At 39.2% G+C, this 22,728-nt stretch overlaps 1 protein-coding gene and 1 long non-coding RNA gene across 5 annotated transcripts in view; one reads left to right on the plus strand and one right to left on the minus strand.

Annotated features, from left to right (window-relative positions):
• The window catches only part of ANO6 (anoctamin 6), a 70,119-nt gene extending 55,177 nt beyond the window's left edge, over nucleotides 1-14,942 (plus strand). For all 3 annotated transcript variants that reach the window (XM_021547411.3, XM_085570256.1, XM_077783485.2), the window contains 8 exons: nucleotides 1,416-1,641; nucleotides 2,527-2,696; nucleotides 3,236-3,333; nucleotides 3,925-4,055; nucleotides 4,852-5,057; nucleotides 9,132-9,331; nucleotides 9,765-9,870; nucleotides 10,790-14,942. In XM_021547411.3, coding sequence (XP_021403086.3) covers nucleotides 1,416-1,641; nucleotides 2,527-2,696; nucleotides 3,236-3,333; nucleotides 3,925-4,055; nucleotides 4,852-5,057; nucleotides 9,132-9,331; nucleotides 9,765-9,870; nucleotides 10,790-10,984 — 1,332 coding nt within the window. In that variant the 3' untranslated portion in view covers nucleotides 10,985-14,942. The remainder of the gene's footprint in view (nucleotides 1-1,415; nucleotides 1,642-2,526; nucleotides 2,697-3,235; nucleotides 3,334-3,924; nucleotides 4,056-4,851; nucleotides 5,058-9,131; nucleotides 9,332-9,764; nucleotides 9,871-10,789) is intronic.
• The window catches only part of LOC110479858 (uncharacterized), a 135,395-nt gene that overhangs the window by 40,667 nt on the left and 72,000 nt on the right, over nucleotides 1-22,728 (minus strand). For both annotated transcript variants that reach the window (XR_014952318.1, XR_014952317.1), the window contains exons 4-5: nucleotides 16,052-16,182; nucleotides 1-15,403 (exon numbers count right to left, since the gene is read on the minus strand). The exon at nucleotides 1-15,403 is cut by the window's left edge and continues 40,667 nt beyond it. This is a non-coding gene — a long non-coding RNA (uncharacterized LOC110479858). The remainder of the gene's footprint in view (nucleotides 15,404-16,051; nucleotides 16,183-22,728) is intronic.

Below are 22,728 nucleotides of genomic sequence, written 5' to 3' on the forward strand. Positions count from 1 at the left end.
TTCAAGTAGCTGTCTAAAAAATTGTCCTCCTGAACTGAACAAAAAATGAGAATGGAACAGGTTCAGTTGGATTTCCATCTCATGCATAAATCAAGCCCATAAGATATGGACCCACTTGGAGAAGGTAGCTGTGGTCACCCAGTAGTCATTAGCATCAAAATATCCTGCAGCTGTAGCTTGTGAGTTATGCTTGTGAAGGTAGTCCATTGGTTTTTCCCTCATTATTTTAAGACAAATGCCTTTGCTTTTAGAGGGGCAGTAAGGGGAAGACTTCGGTTTATATGCTCTCCTCCCTTCTAGTTTCTGTCTGATTTGTTCCAGCTGTGCTCCTCCATATTGTGTCTCACAGTCCATGACCTCTTTCAAGTTTTGTGTTTCACTTAACAGAGCAAGGCTAGGTCTCTTTAATCTTCCAGTGCTGCTACTTTAATTAAAACTAAGCCTTGAAAGCAGTCCAGTCAGCCATGACACAATATATAACACAATGAGCCGGCCCAAAGAGATTTCCTTGAAAAGCTCTGTGTTTTAGCATGCTGCAAGTCCTCATCTGTAGCACAAATAGCAGCTGGAAAAGACCTCATTCTTAATGATAGGATGCAGATAGGAGATAGAGTGGTGTCTGGCAGCTCAGGAAAGCCTCAGCATTGATACATTTGAAATACAAAGGAAAGAATACCGATTTGCAGTTGGATTTAAATAGGCCAGACTTCATGTTGGAGAAAAGAGATTTGTTCTGAGTTTGTCACTTGTGTTACTGTGTGTGGGGCCAGGGAAGGTAGTTCATGGCAATTTGCTCAGATAGTGAAAAAAATATACATACCCTGTGGACCGTAAACTGAATAGTAGTTAGAGAACTAGCAAAAAAAAAAAAGCAGGAAGAGAAGCAAAAAGAGCAGTTGGCAAGCAAGATGGGGTATCTGGATCATTATTGCAACTCCTGCAGACTATAGGACTTGGCTTAATTTTTATCTATTCCTTTGAGGGGTCTGTAGTCTGTAATAGTATCATGTGGAAGAGAAGGTGCAGCCCCCTCCAAAATCAATATAGACGTGCTTGTACATTTGCCATACTGCCAGTTGTCCAATACAAAGAGTCTTCTCCCATCACATGCCTCGAGGTGCAAGATTTGATTACACTTCTTGTTATATTGGCTTACATCAGTAAAAACCCTTGTTATTAGTCATTAAACAGACCATCTCTTTTCTCTGCTGCAGATTTACTATGCTACATGAAAAAAAATGCTTCTTTTATGGATTCTCTATATATTGCTTTGTATCTTATTTGATCATCCTCTTGAAATAGAATGACAAGCACAAAATTGCTTTCCTTTTGCCTATCATAAAAAGTGTTTTGAACTCACTTTTCCTAACGCCAGTGGTTGAACATGAACATCTTTCTTGCATTCCCTTTGGCAGATCCTTTTGATTATTGCTTCAGTTGTTGGAATCATTGTCTACAGGCTCTCAGTTTTCCTGGTGTTCTCTGCAAAGTTGTCACAGCACATCAGTGGAACAGAGGCAATCCGCAAGTATCTGACTCCGCAGATGGCCACGTCAGTAACAGCTTCCCTCATCAGCTTTGTTGTCATTATGATTCTCAACATCGTCTATGAAAAAGTGGCAATCCTGATCACTGACTTTGGTATGCTGCTGCTGTACCTCAGATGGAAACGTGGGGTAAAATAGATAGAAATATTAGCATTTATATGTGTAGTAGGTATTACAGTAAATGAACACCTGAACCAAATCTTTCAGAATTTTCCCACAAAAATCACACAATACCACCTAGAAATTTCCCAATATAGATTTTCTCAATATCAAAGAAATATGATATTTAGCTCTTTGTAAGCCTGAAAAGACCTTACATAGCCAGCATGAAAGATCAATTGTTTACAGTTTTGTGCTTGTGAAATATACAAAGCAAAAAAATTATTACAACAACCAAGCTTTATGAAAACAGATCAGTAAGGCATAACACATTCAATTATATTAGCTTTTGTTTGTGGGGAAAACAGCTATTTTCTCATAAATAAGTGAACTAAGATCACCATTCCAAAGCTACATACCACTCTGATGTTGTTAAACAGATAAACAGTCACAAATAATATTATTCTCTATATCCAGGCCATCAACATTAAAGTAGCTATTTTACTTTAGATGCATGAAGTAGCGTGGTGTTTTCACTTAGTACTGTTTCATCAGTTCAGAGTGTTACATTTGTATCTTTGTCGAGTCTGCTGCCTTTGGATGCTTTTTCTTCCCCTGAGTTATTAGAATTTCTGCTCCTTCTCTTTCTTTATTGTTAGGGAACAAGTTTTTTTCTTTTAACAACCCATACAGTTTTAGAATTATATAATTGTTACAGTATACATGGGGATTAGGTACAATTTAAATGATAATGTTCTCAGTCATATAAGGGAATATGAGGCATACAAATATTTTACAGCTGAGGCTCTAGAACGGCTTGTAGGTTACTTGCAGGTTGGGTTGGGGTTTTTTTCATTTATTTACTTTTCTTTCATTGCAGAACTTCCAAGGACACAGACTGATTATGAAAACAGTCTGACCACAAAGATGTTCTTGTTCCAGTTTGTCAACTACTATTCTTCATGCTTCTACATAGCCTTCTTTAAGGGTAAATTTGTAGGTCACCCTGGAAGTCCAGTTTATTGGCTAGGAAAATATCGCAATGAAGAGGTAAGAATGTAGAATGTATAATTAGTCTGGGTATTGTGCTGCAGTTAGGAGTGTCTAAAATAAAACATAATTGTACATATTTAACATGAGGGTTTAAAAGTTATTGCCTCTCAAGGTAATTACCTCCTTACTAGGTACTGCCTAGTAAGTACCAGGCATAAAAGAGCATGGCACAAGACCAATTTGTCTTAGAAATGTATTACACATATCCAGTAAAGTGTATTTTACCATGGTCCTACAATCTGTGACTGGGCACATAGAAAGGAGAGCATATCAGTAGAAGCATTCCTATTTGATAGCACAGAGCTGCATGACTTCACCTGGTATTTCACTCTTTCACTGGTATTCTGCCAACCCACCTTATGTGGCCTGGATTTGGCTTTTGCATACCTTACTGGAAGGGTTTGCCTGGGCAGTCTTCTTCAATTGCTTCAGTAATGTTGTTATAATAAACCAGGCATGCATGATTTTAAATGCTTCATTCATGCCTGAAAAGTTACCAACTTCAAAATAATTTTCCTGTCTCTCCCAATATTCAGTGTGATCCAGGTGGATGTCTCCTCGAGCTCACAACCCAGCTTGCCATCATAGTGGGAGGAAAAGCTATCTGGAACAACATTCAAGAAGTGCTTCTTCCGTAAGTTCAAACCATTAAGTAATTTTCTCTTTCATTGCTGAAAAATAGTGTTTTGCTTGATGTCTTCAGGCATTTGGTCACTCAGTTTGGTAAGTGCATATTGTATTCTGAAAGAATAAGACTTGTCCTCAGAGTCTTTTTTGGTCTGGTAGTCTGGGCTCCTGTCTCTGTTGTTTTAAATTATTTTAATTCTAATCAGAAATTCTTCCTTCCTTTGCAAGTCAAACTCGATGTGTTTCAGGTTGAATATTCAAAACTGAGGGGTAGTAGAAGCTATGACAATATTAAACTTAAGACTTGCTTAATATTGATTGGAATGCTTTGTTGTTATACATTGGAGTTTTAAAAGTCATGTACAAATTACTATTTTAACTCATTTCGTAGATATAAATTACTATTATTCTGGTATATTGCCCTTTTATGCTCTTATTTATAGCTTGTAAAAACCTACTTTAAGGTTAAGGCAACAAAAGTTGCATTTAAACCTACAGCAGAAATGTAACATCAGAGATGCCAAATTTTTTTTTGCATTTACTGGACTTTTTAGGTTTCTTTATCAACATTAGTGTTCTTTTTCTCCCGGTCTGATAGTTTGGTCAAGAATCTAATTGGAAGATATTCTGCAGCTGCTAGATCAGAAAAGGTTGTTCCACGTTGGGAACATGACTACCAACTCCAACCCATTGGAAAACTTGGACTATTTTATGAGTATCTTGAAATGGGTAAGGAACAGTTTCATCTGGATTCACTACCGCTGCTGGATACAAACATGGTCTAAAGAAAATCTTCACACAAGCAATGCTTAATATGGTGGACAGAGGTGACATCAATGTTTTCTGAGACAAGTTTTGATTGAGCCATTACAGATGGTTTTACAAGCTTTTATTAAGCAGCTAAGGCTTAATCCATTTTATAACTAGGAAGCAGCATGTGATTGTACAAGGAGGAGTACTTCTGCTTCCTCGCCTAATCCTGTGAGAAATGCATTCGGAAGGCAGACCCCTGTCATGTTCTGGTGCTGCATAGCAGAGCCCTGAGTCAACTGCTCTGCTGGAGGTCTGCAGTCACCAGGACTCATTGCTGGTAACTTGGGAGCTGGCAGGCCATGGCTGGTTTGCTGCCACCATCCATTCTGTGACAACATTGCCAGTGTGCTTAAGGCAGTACCCAGACACCAGTAAGATGATTATTGGTCTAGGCCTTCCAGTTCAGTATGGAGACAGATAGTCATGAGATTACCAGGTCTTCATGAAAAAGATGTCAGAAAGAAATTCCTATTTGAATACCCAGAAGAGTTCCTCATGCTGTGTTGTGATTTGTAATATTTTCCTGTCCCCTTCACCTAGAAGGTTTTTCCATACTGTTGTGCTACTATTTTCTCATCCAAAAGATTTGCTGGGAACCCAGCTACTCTTTCTTGTTTCTCCCACCTGAAGTATATAAACTGTAGATGCTTACAGTTGCTTATCTCCAGTAAATGAAAGCCTCAGCAATGCATGTAACCTCTCCCTTTCATAGTTATACAGTTTGGCTTTGTGACCCTGTTTGTGGCATCGTTCCCCCTGGCTCCTCTCCTGGCTCTGATTAACAACATGTTGGAAATCCGGCTGGATGCGTGGAAGCTGACAACCCAGTTCAGGCGCTTGGTTCCGCAGAAGGCACAAGACATTGGCGCCTGGCAGCCCATCCTGCAGGGCATCGCCATTCTGGCCGTGGTCACCAATGTAGGTACAGTGCCAACAGCTGCAAAAGATAAAATGCCTTCTCTGCAGGTGCTACATCCAAATGTGGGAATGCTGTGTGTGGCAATTCAACTGAAATGATCCTTAAGGCATATCTTCTTAAAACAAAAGCTTTTTTCTTGTGTACTTAAAAATAACATATGTGCTCAAAATTGCAGATCAGAATGAATTTTCTGAGAATTTGGACACTAATCTGTTCTTCAGTTGTACTTAATTTTTTTAACTACGCAACAAAGAAACTGAATTTTAAGAGAGTTTCTTGAAAATATTTAAGAAAAAAAATTCTTATTAATATATTTCTAACAATGAAATTCAGACCTTTAATGTTTTTTTGTATCAATTCACTAATATTTTATTTGTAGACTGCATTGTGGGAAGAAAAATAAGCTATTGTTATTTATCAATGTGGATTATTTGATTGCTTATTCTTAAACAGGAACTAGTATGTATTAACTTACAGAAAATTCTTGCTGCTGGCCTTTTTTAAAGGAACAATGACCACTGGTTTCTTCTACAGGCACAATGACACCTCAGACTATCCTTGGGGGATGGGCTTTCTCAACAAGGTTGCTGTTTTTTTCTCTTTTCAGGGAGATCCAAATGTTATGTTATTGGATAGCTGTACTTCCTAGTCAATCCAACTGGACCTTGTAATACCAATATGAAACTAGATGTTGAACATGTATCTTAAAATTACTTTAAAATATTGTAGCTTATCACAGGGCAGAGTGATAAGGTACAGTACAGTGGCTTTGGTGACCTCACGTTGACTCGGCCATGTGTAGGCTTCTGTTAGGAATGTGTTCATGCCCTGCTTTGTGCAGATGATGTCAGTGTGCAAACAGGGCATCAGCCACTCACCTCCGTGGGGCTGTTGGCGTGTGAGGGGCTCAGCTCCAGAGACTGTCACGTTCAAACAGCCCCACTGCACGTGTTGTCAGGACCTCAAAAAGATTGGTATTTATTGCTAATGAAGTGTGGGCCATAAAGCCATGTGCTTGAGCAAATGCTAGAAGCTGTTTTCCTCCTTTAAGTGTGTTTCTTTTCTCGTTTGACATCCAGGAACTGATCCAAGTCATCAGTCTTTCCTTTACCAGCCCTGCCTTGATATTACCTTAGTATACAGAAAGTGTTTCCTCTCTTCTTCATGACTTGTTACAGCTGATTGTACTTGGGTCCCCTTCGTGCATCTTCTCCTTCATGCATGTTACCTTTGTAGCAGCTGCTAGGAAACATGCTTTGCAAGCAACTTTTGCACAAAGCTACCAGTTTTAAGAGTTGCCGTGAGGCACTGGATTTGCTATTGCATCTGTTGTTGATTTGAAGACTGATTTTAATTAGTTATGGTATAAGTGGAAAACTGTGTGCAGTAAGGCTTGGGAAGCAAAGAATGTGCTGTTTGTTTGTAGTTCTCCAGTGCAATACCCTGAAATGCAGCCCATAATTCAAGAGGAAAAAAGTTTTTCCTTTGAGAGGATGCCGTAGGATTAGTTCTCATATTTCTGTCCTTGAAGCTCTCCGGAGCACATCTGGAGATCATTCTGAGAGAGGGAGGAGAGTGAGATCAGGCTCAGATTTAGGATGATGAGAGACCAGGGGCCTTGCAAAAAAGATTCAGTAAGATCAAGTATTAAGCTCTGTAAATGTCATATTCCAGCATCTTTCTGATACAAAGAAGCAGCATCAAACTAATTTGGTCCAAAGGGAGAAGGAATTTTTTTTGCCTTATTGTTAAGTTGATATTAATTAATTAATGGTCTGACTAGATGAGCTAATGAACAGAAAGAAAGTTTATTTAACAAAAATTTTATATGCTTGTAATTCAGACTACAAATACTCTAATTGTACTCTACTTTTAGCTCTACTTCAGAGTTAAAAACAGAGTAATTTAGCTGTGAGGTCGTCTCCCTGCCAGCTGCAAGACATAGGCATGCATACTTCTTGTCGTCAAAAACGCCTACTCAGCATGTAAATATAAACAACACATAATTTTCACTTCATTTCACACTGGTATGTAATGCTTAAAAACAGTTTTTAAAAGTGCATGCCAACTACATTTGATTTAAGCCAAAGTGCAGTACAAGAAAAACACCTTATTCTTGAAAATTTTCAATGAGTTTTAGACCTAGGATGCCATCCTTTTATGTCTCATCAGCCAAACTTTCTCTCAGATGAACTCACTTGTAACAATATTCTGGAGAACTAAAAACTTGGACCACAGTCTCAGAGGGATTGTTTCTGCAACTTTTATCTTAACTACAATTTAGTTTCTAAGGTGCTTCAAAGTAAGCCAACTCAAAAGGTAAGACACTAGGATATCATTCATCATTTGGCAGTGGTGCTACTTGAGGTAGGGCGAGTCCTGCCCCCTTTTCAACTCCCTGCTCTTTCCCCTTGCTGTCTTTCCCCCTTGGTCCTGTCTCTTGCATTGTGCTGGCACCAGCACTGTATAACAGATGATGAATCAGATCAGGGAAAGGACCCAGTGGTAATTCCCAGTCAGATCAGCATTTTCCATTGGATGGAGCCAGGACTGCCCAAGCCAGTGCACACAGAGCACAAGTCAACTGCTAGAGCAGATGCAGGAGTTTGTTTTAGCTAGTACTGCCACCAAAGCATTGTTCAAGGAACTGTAGAAGAGCTATCCACATTTTTTTTTCACCTTTTCTCCTCTCTGTTGTTCCTTTTTTCTGCAACTGTTACAAATACCTCCTCAGGCTGGGGCTGTCTGACTGGAAATGCTGCACAAAAATGGAACATTTTTGTCCCATGTCATCAAAATAAGGAAATACAGACCTCATGAATTACAGACTGGCATGATGGGGAATAAAAAACAGATATTAACCAGTTTTTGTGCTCCTCTTTGTTACCCATTATTGCTTGACTTTGCCCCTAACTCTGTCCTATGATTTTCCTGTAGTTTTTTTCTGCTTCTTTTATACATCTGTGCTTAAACCTCCTTCCCCCTGATCTCATCAGATCCCTACTTCACAACTTTCTCTTCCATGTCTCTGCCCTGGTTCTTTCCATCCATGTTGTCAAGTGAGTATTTTTATCCTGGTATGGGACAAAACACTTCTCTTTCAGTCCTGGAGTGCAGCTGGTCATTCCTTCCCAGGTGCTGGGCACCAGAGACGCCTGTTGTCATGAGATGGCTGGGCAGCCTCTTGCTAAATACTCAGCTGCAGATCTTGCCAGTGGAAAGTCTTCCTCACAGGGAAACCTTTTGAACTTGCAGTAGCAGGGGAGGAAATTGGATTAAACATAGTTAATCTCTCCTCCAGAGTAGGATGTTTTGGGAAGTTCATGAGTTTAGAAAAAACTTCCCACAACAAACCCACAGATCATATTTCCTACCCAGTTTGTGACTAGCAGACTGAGTAGGACAGGGACTCTCTTGGGAGCAAGATAAAAACAAATGGTCACGTCATGTAAAACAGCACTATGCAGCTGCTACTAAAAAAAATTATCTTGGCATCAAGAGCATTTTCCACATGTACTACACTATAGTAAGAGGCAAAAAGTACCAAGATGGATTTGGGCTGGCTGGCACCTCTGAAAGGGTGGGATGTTTCTAGGATCAAAGATAGATCAGTTATATATCTAATTTATTTAATTCCTTTACTCAGACATCAGAGGACCTGCTGACATTTAATTTTCTATTACTGAAGAACTCTCCTGTTGTTTCCATTAGTTTCACCAGGGAGAATTTTTTCAAGCATCTCATAAGTACTCATAAGAAGCACATTTGCTGTTCTCCTCTGCATGCACATGAAAAAAGTGTTTTATAGTATAACTGTTTGAAGGCATCTAGCAGAGCTAGCATAATTTAGAAATTGTACAGAGTGCACATGCCAGAAAGGGATTGTTTTGTGCCCATGAGAGACTACATGCTCATTTACAGAACGAACAACCACAGACGGGAAAAGAACATCTTTTCTATTTTTAGCTTATATGCTAACTTTTGAGATGATAAGTATATGACAAAGGGATGCATATTAAAGCTTATTTCTTTAATGCTGTTCTGCTTTTTTGTCTTCTCTTTCTGAAATGCAGGCTTTGATCATTGCTTTTACATCTGACATGATTCCTCGTCTGGTTTATTACTGGTCCTTTTCGGTCCCTCCTTACGGGAGTCACAGCACTTACACTATGGAGGGGTATATAAACAGCACACTTTCTGTCTTCAATATATCTGACTTCAAGAATGCAAGCAAGCCTTTTTCCCCTTGGTTCAGGAACCAAACAACATGCAGGCAAGTGTCAAATAAGTATTTGTCATTTTTCATTTACAAAAACAATTGTTTTTATATCTAAGCTATCTATTTCAGTTAACAGTATCCCTTACGAAAAACATAGGAAAACCCAGCTTATTTTGAATGGCAGAATGGAGTGGAATATTCACCCATAAGTTTGTGCTACTCAGAAAATTTTTTTTTTAATTTGGCTTTCTCCCAGCTGATAGTTTTCAAAATAAATCCCCTTAAAATTTTTATCAGTACTTCTTAATAAAATGGTAAAAATATGATATTTCAGCCAAATATGGCTTATCTTGCAGATAGGATTTTACCTATCACAGTAGTTCCTGGACACACTAAGCAGGGCCACGTCGTGCTCCATCCTCTGGCCACAGTGCTGTACTGCAGAGATGCCAGAGACCAGCTCCTGACTTTCCTACTTTGCTTTCAGATACCGGGATCTCCGCTACCCTCCTGGTCACCAGCACCAATATGAGCACAACATTTACTACTGGCATGTCATTGCAGCCAAGTTGGCTTTCATCATTGTCATGGAGGTCGGTGTATGGGGGTTTGAGCATTGCTTATTTAGTCTCTTCCCTCCCTGTGGAAAATCCTTCAGAGTCATTCAGTCCAGGCACAGCTATCAGAACTGGTGACGTGTCCTAGCATGAGCAAGAACTTGGGAGATATAGCATCATTGGAAAAATAATTCCCTGAAATCATTGCATCAGCTGAGGATTGCCCCACATATCTGCAGCTTCTTTTCTGAAGAACTGTAGAATAATTTTAGTAGCAGAAGCAGAATACGTGTGCTTAGGGGAATTTTGCACACAGCATTCCTGAATGCATATGCATGATACCTGTTTGTAATACATGTACATAATACAGGTACAATACATGGCAGAGTGAAGTGTACAAACACAGTCCCTGTAAGAAGTGAGTTTCTAGATGATAATCAAAAAGCAATTGCTCCTTCCTCTGCAGCTACAGCCTGGGCTTACAAAAGACAGGAATCAGTCCAAGATGAAGAGAGACAAATATTGGGTATTATTTAATTATAAAATGTGTTTAGGTCCTGATCTAGGGACTACTGAAGTAATCAGAAACTGCTTAGAGCAGATTTCCTATATCAGAAAAAAGTAATTGTCCCAGACTCATTTGAACAAACCTAAAAAATCTTATAGGAAATTGTAACTAGTGTTTCCATGCAGGAGGGAAGCACTGGGTACCAGGGTTTCCCCAAAGCAGACAGAGAAGTCCTTGCTCAAATCAGGATTGGAAATTCAGAAATTCTTGTTTATCAGATAATTATTCTATCTTATTAGTCACATCTTTTTAAAATCTTTTTCTACAGTGTTACATACTGGCACTGAATCAGCTCAGAATCTTAAGACAAAAGGTGACATTTCATTTATAATGGTAATAATGTTCTGTTCAGTCTGACTGACATTTTTTCATTTTCACCTTTCCCAGCATGTCATATACTTTGTGAAGTTTATTATTTCATATGTAATTCCTGATGTATCACAGAAGACCAAGAGCAAGGTCAAACGAGAGAAGTACCTCACACAGAAACTATTACACGAGAATGATCTCAAAGGTGTGAAAAAAAACATGGACAAAATCATCAAAGGAGCAGACAGCACTTTCCAACCTAAAGATGAATAAGTACTTTGTAATGTGGAATAACAATACTTGGACAACTAATACCTGCCCAGATATTACCAATAGCTATCAAGCATTCTGGATTTACTAAACGTTTCTTGCAACTTTTACATGCTCATTTATCTGTTTCCCTTGGACAAATGCAACCACTGCAACACAGATAAGAGTTATCTTTTTTTTAAACAGCTTTTTAGGACATATTAAAAAAAAAAAGGCAAAAATTATTTATCCTCTTAAGAGTTGCAGATTAATTCCCAAACACCTAGGCTGCTTTCTACTTTTTTTAGGCATCAGCTATTAGATAACTAGTCCGACTTGAATAAACCTCAAGAACTGGAATGATTTGCTGTAACAATATCATCACATCCAATGTAAGAGTTTTGATTGCTTGCTAATGCAGACCTCAGCCATAAAACAAAGAGGAAAAGCCAAAACATGAAGGAAAAAGAAAGAAAATACAACTCAAAGTCCCACTGTTAAGCCATTGGAATTTACATACTAAGCATGATTGTTTGCTACTCTGAATTAGCTATGCATACTGAGACTTAAATGGATAACAAGATATTTCAATTAATCATGGACTTGGATCACAAGAAGCAACAGGACTGTAAGCTCATCCTGTTCATCAATCTCTGTGTAAACAGGAGAATTGCCTTTGAAATCAATGCATACAAACTGACCTTACAGCATGCCAAGTGAGTAGAAAACTCAGGTATTATATCTTTCCCCAGTCAATGTACTTTCATTAGTTTACTTGCCCATTCTGAGCTAAATGCTCATAGCCTTGAAGGTCTCCTACTTGTAAAAGCAATAGGTGTTAAAAGTCTTTTCACATACTAAATCAATATTTGTGGAGGGCTGTCTTTTGCATTTCTCTCACACCAGAACATGCTCTTCCCTGAGGATTTCACATAGGACGAATGTGCAGCTGAACATTTTGATAAAACATTACGTGATAAAGTGAATTCTGACAAGACTCTGAATCTATTGGAATTGGAGATTGGAATAAACCATTTAATAGGCCTTAACCATGCTGTGAAGCTTTGAATAATATGGAAGATGTCAGAGGTGTGGAGGCATGTGCTACAGCTATCAGTCATCTTCAAATCAGGCTGCCAATCTGCTCACTTATTTTGGCTCCAGCTTCTAACTGGGAATTAGAGAATTACATATTAGGCGTGTATGTGGAGGACTATTTTGTGCCTGAAGCAGTGATACTGCAGATTAATAACTTGCTTTTTCTTTTAACAGTTTTAATGAACAAATTTATATAAATCATGAAAACCAAAACCTTTTTAAAAAAGAAAAGTATGCCTGTACTCCATAAACCAGCTGATTACTTTATGTTTGTAATTTTGTAATCTTCTTAAATGCAATAGATACGCAGAATTTTTAGGCAGATTATTCATATAGTTTTTTAAGTATGAAGTCAATTTACAGAAATTAAATAGCATTTGGAAGATGCATTTTATCCAGTCAATAATCAGAAGGGATTAAACCTATGAATTTAGCAGCAAAATCCCCGAATACTGAGTGCTGTGTAACTCAAGCCTGTCTTTTGAAGCAAGCCCTACAGAATCATAAGAACATTCAGACTGGAAAAGACCTTTAAGATTATCAAGTCTAACCATTAAACTGACACTGCCAAGTCCACAACTAAACCAAGTCCCTAAGTGCCACATCCACATGTCTTTTAAATACCACTCTCTGAGCTGGCCTTCCAGCCATTTTTTTTATCTAGTGAGCAGTAGGTCTGCCCAAGCTGTGAGCAGATCAGCACCCATCCAGTCCCAGGGACTTGTGTCTAAGTGGTGTAGCAGGTCACTGACCATTTCCCCTTGCATTATGAGGGCTGCATTCTGCTCTCTACCCCTGTCTCCCACCTCAGGGGGCTGGGGTCTCAGAGAACAACTGGTCTTAGTACTAAAGACTGAGGCAAAGAAGGCATTGCTTACCTCAGCCTTTTCCTCCTTCTTGTGTGTTTTCCAGCACATCCAATAAAGGATGGAGAGTCTCTTTAGCCCTTCTTTTGTTGCTAATATGATTATAGAAACATTGTCTTTTGCAGCAGTAGCCAGATTAAGTTGTAGTTGGGCTTTGGCCCTTCTAATTTTCTCCCTGCAAAACCTCATAGCATTAGTCTTCCTGAGTTGTCTGCCCCTTCTTTCAAAGGTCATCAGCTCTCCTTTTTTACATGAGTTCCCATCAAAGGTCATTGTTCAGCCAGGCTGGTCTTCTCTTCTTTTGAATATTTCTAGGGATGGAGACTCCACAACCTCTCAGGGCCACCTGTGCCACTGCTCAGTCATTCCAACAGTGAAAAAGTGTTTCAGTTTCTGCCCACTGCCTCTGGTCCTGTCACTGCATAATATACCAAACTTTCAGTTAAAGCGAAGTTTTGCCCAAAAAACTGCTTCAAGGAACAATTTTAGTGAAGTACTTAGGATTTCCCTGTGGAAAATGAGTTGGGTTAGAAAGGACAGTCAGCTCCTTTAATACTTGGAGCTTTTGATTTTAGCTTTCAGCTGGACCTTTCTCATTTGCATTTGTGTTCAGATGAGAGATACCACTTTTATTCCCTCATCAGTGATCACAGCACCAGTGTGCCTTAAATACCCTTCCAGATGTGGTGTTAAAGAGCTGGGGCAGGTAAGGAGTCATCCTGTGATACAGGGGGGAAATGCTGCACAAAATGGACCATTTCAGGTAATTATTTCATCTTAAGAAAGCACTTCAAAGTTAAAGAGACTAGGAAAGAAACTAATTGGCATTCGGTGAGCAGTGGCAGAGCTTAAGACTGATTTTCAGAAGTGCCTAGACTTACTCTCTATTTGATATCAGGGGATACTCCAAGTTGTTTCTTCCTACATCAGTTGGCATCGTTTCCTAAAGGGGGAGTTAGCCCTCAGTCTCATAAAGAGTTTATATTCCTGCCTTTAAAATAACAATTTAAAAACCTGCTACATCAGCAAAGCCTATGTGCCTATGGCTTGGGCTCCTCCCACAATAAAATCCTAATTAGCCCTGAGTGTGTTTCCATGTAACTTTTTTTATTCAGATGACAAATGTGCTTTTGAAACCAGTCTTCCACTTGTCTCCATTTTCTGGGAGACATCACAGTTAGTCTGGGCACACATGGACTGAGTTCCTTTTGGTTCAAACTGACCCAGAAGGCAGCTTTTAGATGTGCACTTAATGGTTGCTGATAGGCCCTTAGTCTGCTGAAACCAGAGCTGGGCTGAAGAGAGTGGTGAGCTCTGCATGGGCATCATCTAGCCAACATTAACTTTTTGCTCTAGTGATTTGCTTCTGAAATGCCATACTCCTTGCTAATGTAGCTGTAACATTTCATTTCAGAGGACATTACATCAGGAATTCAGTTCAGTTTGCCATGTGCTCAGTGCTATTCACAGCAGAGTTCTGAATCAGAGAAAGAAGAGGGAAACCAACACAGTGCCTAATAATTGCATTCTACTAGTTTCATTTAAGCTGTGCAGTTTCTGAAGCCTCTACCTCCAGCTGCTGAAATGTTCTCTGCTTGCATGCCAGAAGGTCTGCAGAGGCATGAGAACAAAATGCTGGGGTCCAGCTGCCAACATATGAGTATTTGTAATTTTTTTTAGGCTTTGTCACTTTAATTAAAGATCTGCTTGAAGGAAAAAATCAGCATTTGTTTTAACTCTGAATCCATTTTACCTTTTTTCTACACTTGATTTGTAGACCTTCTCCTACTTTGTACAGATCTAGTTAAGTCAGGGTGAATTTGGACCATTTAATTGCCTTAACAAGCACCATAAATTACAGACTGTCACCACTGTTTTAGACTCTGTGTATGTCAATAAAATTCAGAATGTAAGAGTGTATTTTTTTATTTTTTCTAAGAATGTTTGCAATTAGTTTCTGAATATTAAGATTTCTTTTTATTTATTGTCATCAAATAAAGTCTATTTTAAAATACCAATACATCTGATGTTGATTAGTGGTGTTTGTTTTTCCTTGAATGATACTGCTGCTGCAAAATGCTACACTTAAATTATTACAGTGTCATCCCTGTCTAATTTCCATATTCATCCTCTTTTCCAATCTTATTCCATTAAACTGGTACTAGTGCTGAAGTTTATCCTCTGTGTTTTTCTGCATCCCCTAAATGGAAGTAAGTCATTCCTTTCAACACCACATTGATGATAAGGACCACTATGTTCTCACACAAATAAACAGTTTAGGTCTTTATAACCTTTCACTCCTGTCATGATAAACCCTGTGTTATGTTTCAGAGTAATCATTTATTTCTTCATCCGGATCTAGTCTGGGATGCTCCCACCTCCAGGCAGTCCACTCTGTCTCTCTCTCCCTGCCATCCAGCCATCAGTTCTCTTCTTCTCTGAGTCTTGCTCTCTGCTTATGGGAAATCCTTTCCTAAGACTTAGAGAACAGAAAGATTAGAGGGTAATTTTAAATAGAAGTCTTCTTTGCACTGTGATGTGTATTTCACATAGAGATTCTCAGGATCTGCTTCCAGCAGCTTTATGACAGTGGTAGAAGCAGAAGTACTATCACTTCCCACCTGTTTTCTGCTGACTAAGGTTATGTGTCTCACCAATGCCAGTATCCACATTGCCCTGTCACTCTTGCTTCAATTTGGCTTTGTCAGAGCAAGAACAGCAGAAACTTTAGAAGAAAACATAATAAGGATTATTATCCTACAAGCAGAAAGATATAGTATCATCATAGCCCAAATCTATATGAGGATTGTGCAGTTTTGAATTGACTAATACATTTTAAATTGTTCAAACAACAGGCTTGATATATACTTATATACTTATATGTATACTTAATATACAAATATAGCATTTTATTTCTGGTAATGCTAGAATGTAATTGTTTCTGTCACAGAACAGATGAAGTGCACTGATTTTGGATAGTCAGTATATAGCAGATGAAAGTACACTGTGTTCTACCCCACACGGAACACCCAACCCTGTTATTGTTCTCTGCCTGCACATCACCAGAAATGTCAGCAAAGGTATGAGCAATTCACACCAAGTCTAGATTTTTCTCTGGTATGCCTACCTGTCATTTCCAGTCTGTTACATAAGGTTGCTTTTCCAATACAGGGGAGCAAGTGATGGTGGCTGCAAGCTTCATTTCTATTTGCATTTTTGTGGACCTCAAGCATGGATCAGTAGCAGGTATGCAAAACACTGAAAAGATGTGGATGTAGTTAGTAATAAATAACCTCAACACAGGCTGAGCAAAACAGCAATATTTTCCTCATAAGAAAAGGATGTGTTTTAATAGCCTAATAATAGTAAAAAAATATATTTTTAGGAAAGTTGAAGAAAGTGAGTTTTATTTACAAGCTGGAAGTTCCTCGAAATAAGAGTATTTTAAAATTGCTTTCTATTATTTATGCTGCATTCTCTGATACATCCTGTAAAAATAATGCTAATTGCTGAGATTAACTTATAGTTAACCAGTCAGAAATTGTATCAATTGTATCAAATATACTCTTCCCTAAAAATGTGTAGGCTATGGTAAAATCCTAAATGCTGAAAAGTAAGAAAGGGAAGAAAAAGTACGCAACACTGACCAAGGAGAAAATCCCACTGCATGCCACAGTGCAGCATGCAGAGGCCAGGACACCAAAAAGCCACCTCTAGCATATGAAGAGAGAGCTGGGAGGAGGACAAAGTGGGGGAAGAAAATCATATCTTAAATTGTACAACTCGAGAAATTACAACCAACTCTGATAGCATTAACATAATATCAGGGCGGGGTATGTTAGGCATTTGTATAGTATTCATGTAAATCTCTCACATAATTTCTCAGCATTTTGAGAAATTATGATGCCCACAAGTGCCTAAATAAGCTGTGCTGGGAGCCACAGCCACCAGCAGCTATCGCGTTACCTCCCATTCTCTGGGATCCCACTTGGATCCTGTTACAGCCATGCTGTGCTCATTCAAGCAGTCACGTTCTAAACCGGTCTGGCTGCTCAGCTCAGAGTGAGCAGTAACTCGTGAGCCTCTCTGGATGGGCACTGCAGGATCTTCCCTTGCTGGAGCCAGGCAAGCCAAAGGCAACTGTGACTGACAGCCCCAGCCTGGCATTCAGCCCTCAATATCCTCCACTGAGGATTGAGGGTGCTTGGGGTTTGTCGTGTTCTTGGGCTTTATAGAGCTCAGAGTACCCAGGCTGCCAAGGGTTAAGATTACTTGTCCTGTGAAAATATTTTGGCAGCCTTTAAGAATCCCCTGCACAGCTGCAAACAAGCAGGTCTGGTCTTGGCACCTGCTCTGTGTCCTCTGAATATCCCTATTCAGGTGTCACTATTGTGCTTTGAGCTCAGGCTTCAGCCAAAGACAAATGAATTTTCCAAGTTCAGACATGCTGTCTGTGTGCTCATATCTTTAACTATATAGAAGATTATACAGATCACTAAAAACTCACAGGAACGGGGCCTTATCATTGTCCTAAATGTGGTTTTGCAAAAAATATGTCATTGTTCTATCAGAGACTGACAGAATGTCACCTGGACTCTGAAAGCCCCAGGACAATGAGGGAGTTTCATGGCAGCAACCTGCAGGAGCCGGCCGTGCAGCCTGAGACAGAGGTGACACCAGACAAGGGCAGGAGGTTTCGGCCAGAGGCAGAGGTTCCAGGGCGAGGGCAGCAGCAGCCCCATGTACAGCCACGCAGCCCCCGGGTTACAGCAATGACAGCTATACCAAGGCAAGGACTGAAAACTTCTTGCCATATCTGCTGTTAATTAATAACTACTTACTTGGACCTGGAAAAGGCAAAAACTGATCTGCCTCTCCTGGAATACTGTACCTCCAGATTAATGATAGGTTATAGACTTGTTACTGCTCACAACAGCTTTCTTTTTAAAATATGCTCAAGTATTTATTTTTACCTCTTAAAAAGGTATATGCACATGAACATTTAATATATCACTGATTTTGCACATGACAACAAATAAAAGAAAAAGGCTGAATTTGTGCTTTTCATAACTTGCAGCTTTTACTGAGAAGCATAGATTTTTTTTTTTTAATGGGGGAAAAAAAAAAAGTGCCAAACTGATTTTCTTTCCTTGTCAGCCTGCTCTGTATTTTTTCCCTAGTGATCCATAAGGGGGAAAAAATGTCACCATCCCCCAAGAGGAGCCATTAACAAATCCTTTCTTATCTTGCTGTTAAAGTAATGACATCTTATTGACAGTGCAGCAGAACAAACAATGTCTCATTGAAAGCTCCAGTACTGGAGAATTTGGCTATATTCAGTACCTGAGACCTAGTAATGAAAACAGGTTTTACTGCTAAATCAGAGACAATGTCTGCTCTAGTTCTCCAATGGCCTTAAGTAGTCCCAGGCACACAGAAAGTGTGCATAGTTCACCAAGGTATCACCCACACCAGAAACAGTCACGTACAGAGGCCTAACTACTAGAAGTATGCCCAAAGTAGTGAAAGTATGATCTATGGTACATATGGGAACAGTGCTGGAATTTTTCCATAACACTGTACTTGACACATGGATCAGCCTGGAAATACAGGTCCATTCATTTCTTAGAATCTGATTTAGTCTTGTCAGAGACTATGACAAATTATTTGCTTATTTCTGTACCTTTAGACCAGCTGCAGATATTTTTGATGAGCGAACATGAGATGGCAATTTGGGTTTTGGTCATCATGTCTGTGTATGATCTTATTAAAATTATTCATGTACCTTTGTTCTTTAGATAGATTCACCTTCTTGTAGCCTGCTCTCAGTATCTTGTGATACTGATACAAACAGACTTTTGCAACCCAGGTATTAGAGTTAGGTCATTGTATACATATGGCTTTGTACAGATGAAAAATCAGTCCGTTACAGAAAATGTAACTGTGCCTCTCAAATGCACCCAAGCAAAGGGGAAACAAAAGTGCAGAAAACTAGTTGTAGCACTGAAGCCTACAGCTTAAAGTAACCCAAACCACTCCTGTCAGAGCTCAGTCACATCCTCTGTCCCCAAGCTTTCCTGCACATTTTTCAACTATCACTTGTGTTTACTTGATGTCCTGAAGAATCAGGTCAAGATGCAAAACTGGGAGACACCTAACTAAAATCATACAAATACCAAATATTCTTCTACCAGCTTATCACAGGGCCAGTGGACACAACTGCTGGTGCACAGAAAGAGCAGGGCACCATGTCATGGCACAGCAGGGTTTGACAGAAAGACCCACTTGGAGTGTTCCAAAGTCTTGTAGACCCATGTCCTGGTGTCCTGGCTGGGGAGGTGGAAGAGGCAGCTGTTTGTGTTAGAGCAGGAGAAAGCAATGTGTGATGTCTTAACTTGTGAATATGCATCTTCAAAACACATCAGCGAGGCCAGAAGGAAAGTGGAAGGGGACCAAATTCAAGACACCTGAGGAAGATGGCTTGGCCGGAAGAATGCTGAAGGACTTGTGACAGACCAAGCCTTGTTCTCATAATTTGCCTCTCAAAAAGCCACTAATAATGCTGGCAAACATCTGGCTCAGGAATGCCACTTCATTTTTCAGATATCCTTCTTCAATTAAAGCTGATTACTCAGGAAAACAAAAACTTACAAAATATTGAAATAGATATTTTAATAGAGAAATAAATTCTTAGAATAATGAGTCAGGACATTCCCAGTGGTTCTTCTCTCATATTTGCTGCTATAGGTCCTACATGGGAGCCAGCAGCTTTGTGCAACACCTTCTGAGATTATTCCTGACTAAATGTGCAAGAGATGGTCTGTGGGTTCAGACAGCCAAGGCCATGTATATTCAGCATGGTGGCCAAGAGAGTCTCTGAATTCCCTCTTCTTTACCCAGGAATAAGATATAAGCATGCCCAAACCTCAGTTCTGAACTAGAAAAGTTCAGAAATTCCTGTTTGTACATATGACCTAATAAACATCCTCATATTTGTCTGAATTTTGCAAAACTTAGAAACACCCAATTCACCTACTTAGATATTCCATAATGAGTCACATTTGTGCAAAAATTCCCAAACTTTTGCTTTCTCTTGTTGCTTCTGTTTTAAACTTGGTCTTCAAAAGAAGAAGGAGTGACTATACTTGTACTTTGCAGCTTATGGTCACAATAGCATGAGGGCAGTTGTTCTATGCCCCACTCTGGTGCACTTTCAGCAGCAGAAAGCTCATAAGAAACCAGCAATCACCACATCTAAATCCAGCATCTGGCTCCAGTCAGCCTCAGACATAAGCCTAAACACCACTCTATTTTATCATCCTTTTTTTTGCTTTATCTTTCTAGTGTGATGGGAGTTTCATCTCTTTAAATATACACACTCCCTGTCTTTAAATACCAACAGTCTCATCTGGCCTACCTAATTAAACCATTATTAGAGTAACTTAATTTTATTTCACAAATAGCTTATGGAGTACAAAAAATACCACAAAATAATGTATGGCTCTTTACATTGATTTCATTTATTCCTGTTATCTGGGCCTTAAATAGGATTGTGACTTCAAAAGTCAGGGTATACTGTAGATAAAATTTTTTATTGCCCAGCACTGGAAGGGCTGGAAAAATGTAAGCACATAGTCTGAAAAAGATATTTACTACTTTACTTCAAGAATCTCTATTATTCAGTTCATAGGCTCCTTAAGTCTATGTTAATCTAATGAATTAGCCTCAATCATACTGGCAATATATTACTGGAAATGTTACATTTAGTCAAAATTTGTAAAATTCTTACAGATAAGTCTAGCCTGATCTTTTTAACTATTTTCATTGCAGGAACATATGCTGTAGCACAGCTATTCTTGATGCAGATAGTTTTCCAAAGAAGACATTCCATGCTTGGCATAGCCAAGTATGATGAATCCCTCCTGCTCCTTTTCCTCCAACAAAACCACTGGAGGAGTTGTGTACACACTATATTTTCAAAGTATCTTCTCAGTCAATTGCATTTCAATGAAGGAAGAGTTTCTCCAAAAGCCTCTGGAAATGTGCTTTGCAGAAGGCTCATAAGAGCTGCCTTTTTCCTCTTTTAATTTGACTGACACAAAAGAACCTGGGCTCTATTTCCTTCCAGGTCGAGAAAGTGCATCTCTATTCAGTTGTAGTGAAACAGGACATTGGGGAGGATTTTTATTCTCAAAAAAAAAACCAAAAAACCAAAAAACTGCAGAGAGGATAATCCCAAATATTTACAAGCTTCAGATATACTAAAGAAACAAATTCAATATCACAAACAGATTTCTAAATCATAAGTAAAGAAATACCAGATAGGACACCAGTAATCTGGTGAACAGTCCCTTCTCTAGAAGATCTCACCTCTAAAATTACACACAAATTCATAGTCCAAGATTTTTTTTTTCTTTTTATTGCAAAGCTTCTATAATCAAATATCTTAAAGTAATGGCTGAAAAGACAAATTTAACTTGTAGGTCGGTACTGATCTCCCAAAAAAGCAAGGGGTAGGGCTGAGATCAGGGCATTCCTCCAGCTTGGCTGATAGCACCACCACTTAAGACCACAAGGAAAATGGGCAGGGAGAACAGAGGGAGAGGCAAGCTAGAGGGCCAAGTTTCACCTAAATCAGCATGATAATCACATTTCTTCACAAACATTGTCCTTAAGAGAGGTTGTTCTGAGCCTGGTCCTTAATAAAGGGGATAATAGCTCATGAGAACAACAGTCACAGGAGTGATTTTTCTAGTCAGCTTTTGTTCTTGTACTTGGCCAGTTTATGTGCAGCCTAAGGGTATAAATAGAGAGACTATAGAGGGGATTAACAGGCTTCCTTTTTAGCAGGGTCCATGTGCCAAAGTGATGACTCTATTAGCATTGTTTCCCCTCAAAGGTTTGCTTCACTCAGAAACCAGCACAAAGGCACCAAACTCCTTCTGGGGCCCCATTTTTTCCTCTGAACAGGAGGGAAGCCTCACTTGTGTATCTAAATACTTTGGTGTTTTTCCTTCTATCTGGGATAACCCAAACAGGTTTTCCACCTCCCTTTGCAGGCCATAGTCAGAGACAAGGTTTCTGTGGGGATTTTACACCCCTACAAGCTCCACATCAGCAGTCACTTCTCCACTACAGCATTTTAACACATTTACTTGAACAACAGGTTGTTAGGTGTGCTGTGGTCGTTCACTCTTCTATGTACTGGCAGCCTGACAGAATGCTACAGAGAACAAGGAATACAGGGATTTAAAAGGTAAGCCTCACCTCTCCAGGTTTTAGGGCTCTGGAGGATAAACATCTATACTTGAGCAAGCCACCTCAAGATCCCTTTGTAATTAGCAGAGAAAGAACGGCACTTCTCAGGTGTCATCTTCCTGATCCATTTTGACTGACATTGGGATGTGGTGAATCACCTGGAAGTGAGCAAGAAGTGGCTGAGTTGTCTGCAGGTGACTAGACAGGGTTGTATTTCTGCTCCTCTTCTCTATCTCCCACGGACAACTTCTTTTATTCAGCTCCCAGATACTCAGTTAATGCTCAGCTTCTCACTTAGGTTTTTTTTTGGGTTTTTTTTTGTTTGTTTGTTTGTTTTTTTTTTTTTGTTTGTTTGTTTTTTGTTTTGTTTTTTTTTTGTTTTGTTTTGTTTTTTGTTTTTTTTTTTGTTTGTTTTTTTTTTTGTTACTTTTAAATACAATCTCATTTTTGCAAGGCTTTTTAAAAATTAATATTCCCTTTTTAGGGATAGATCTCACACAAACATAATAATCATGGAGAGCTCGGAGGGGCACAGCAGATAATGCA

This window comes from Lonchura striata, chromosome 1A (assembly GCF_050655825.1).
Source record: "Lonchura striata isolate lonStrDom1 chromosome 1A, ASM5065582v1, whole genome shotgun sequence".
Classification (NCBI taxonomy): domain Eukaryota; kingdom Metazoa; phylum Chordata; class Aves; order Passeriformes; family Estrildidae; genus Lonchura; species Lonchura striata.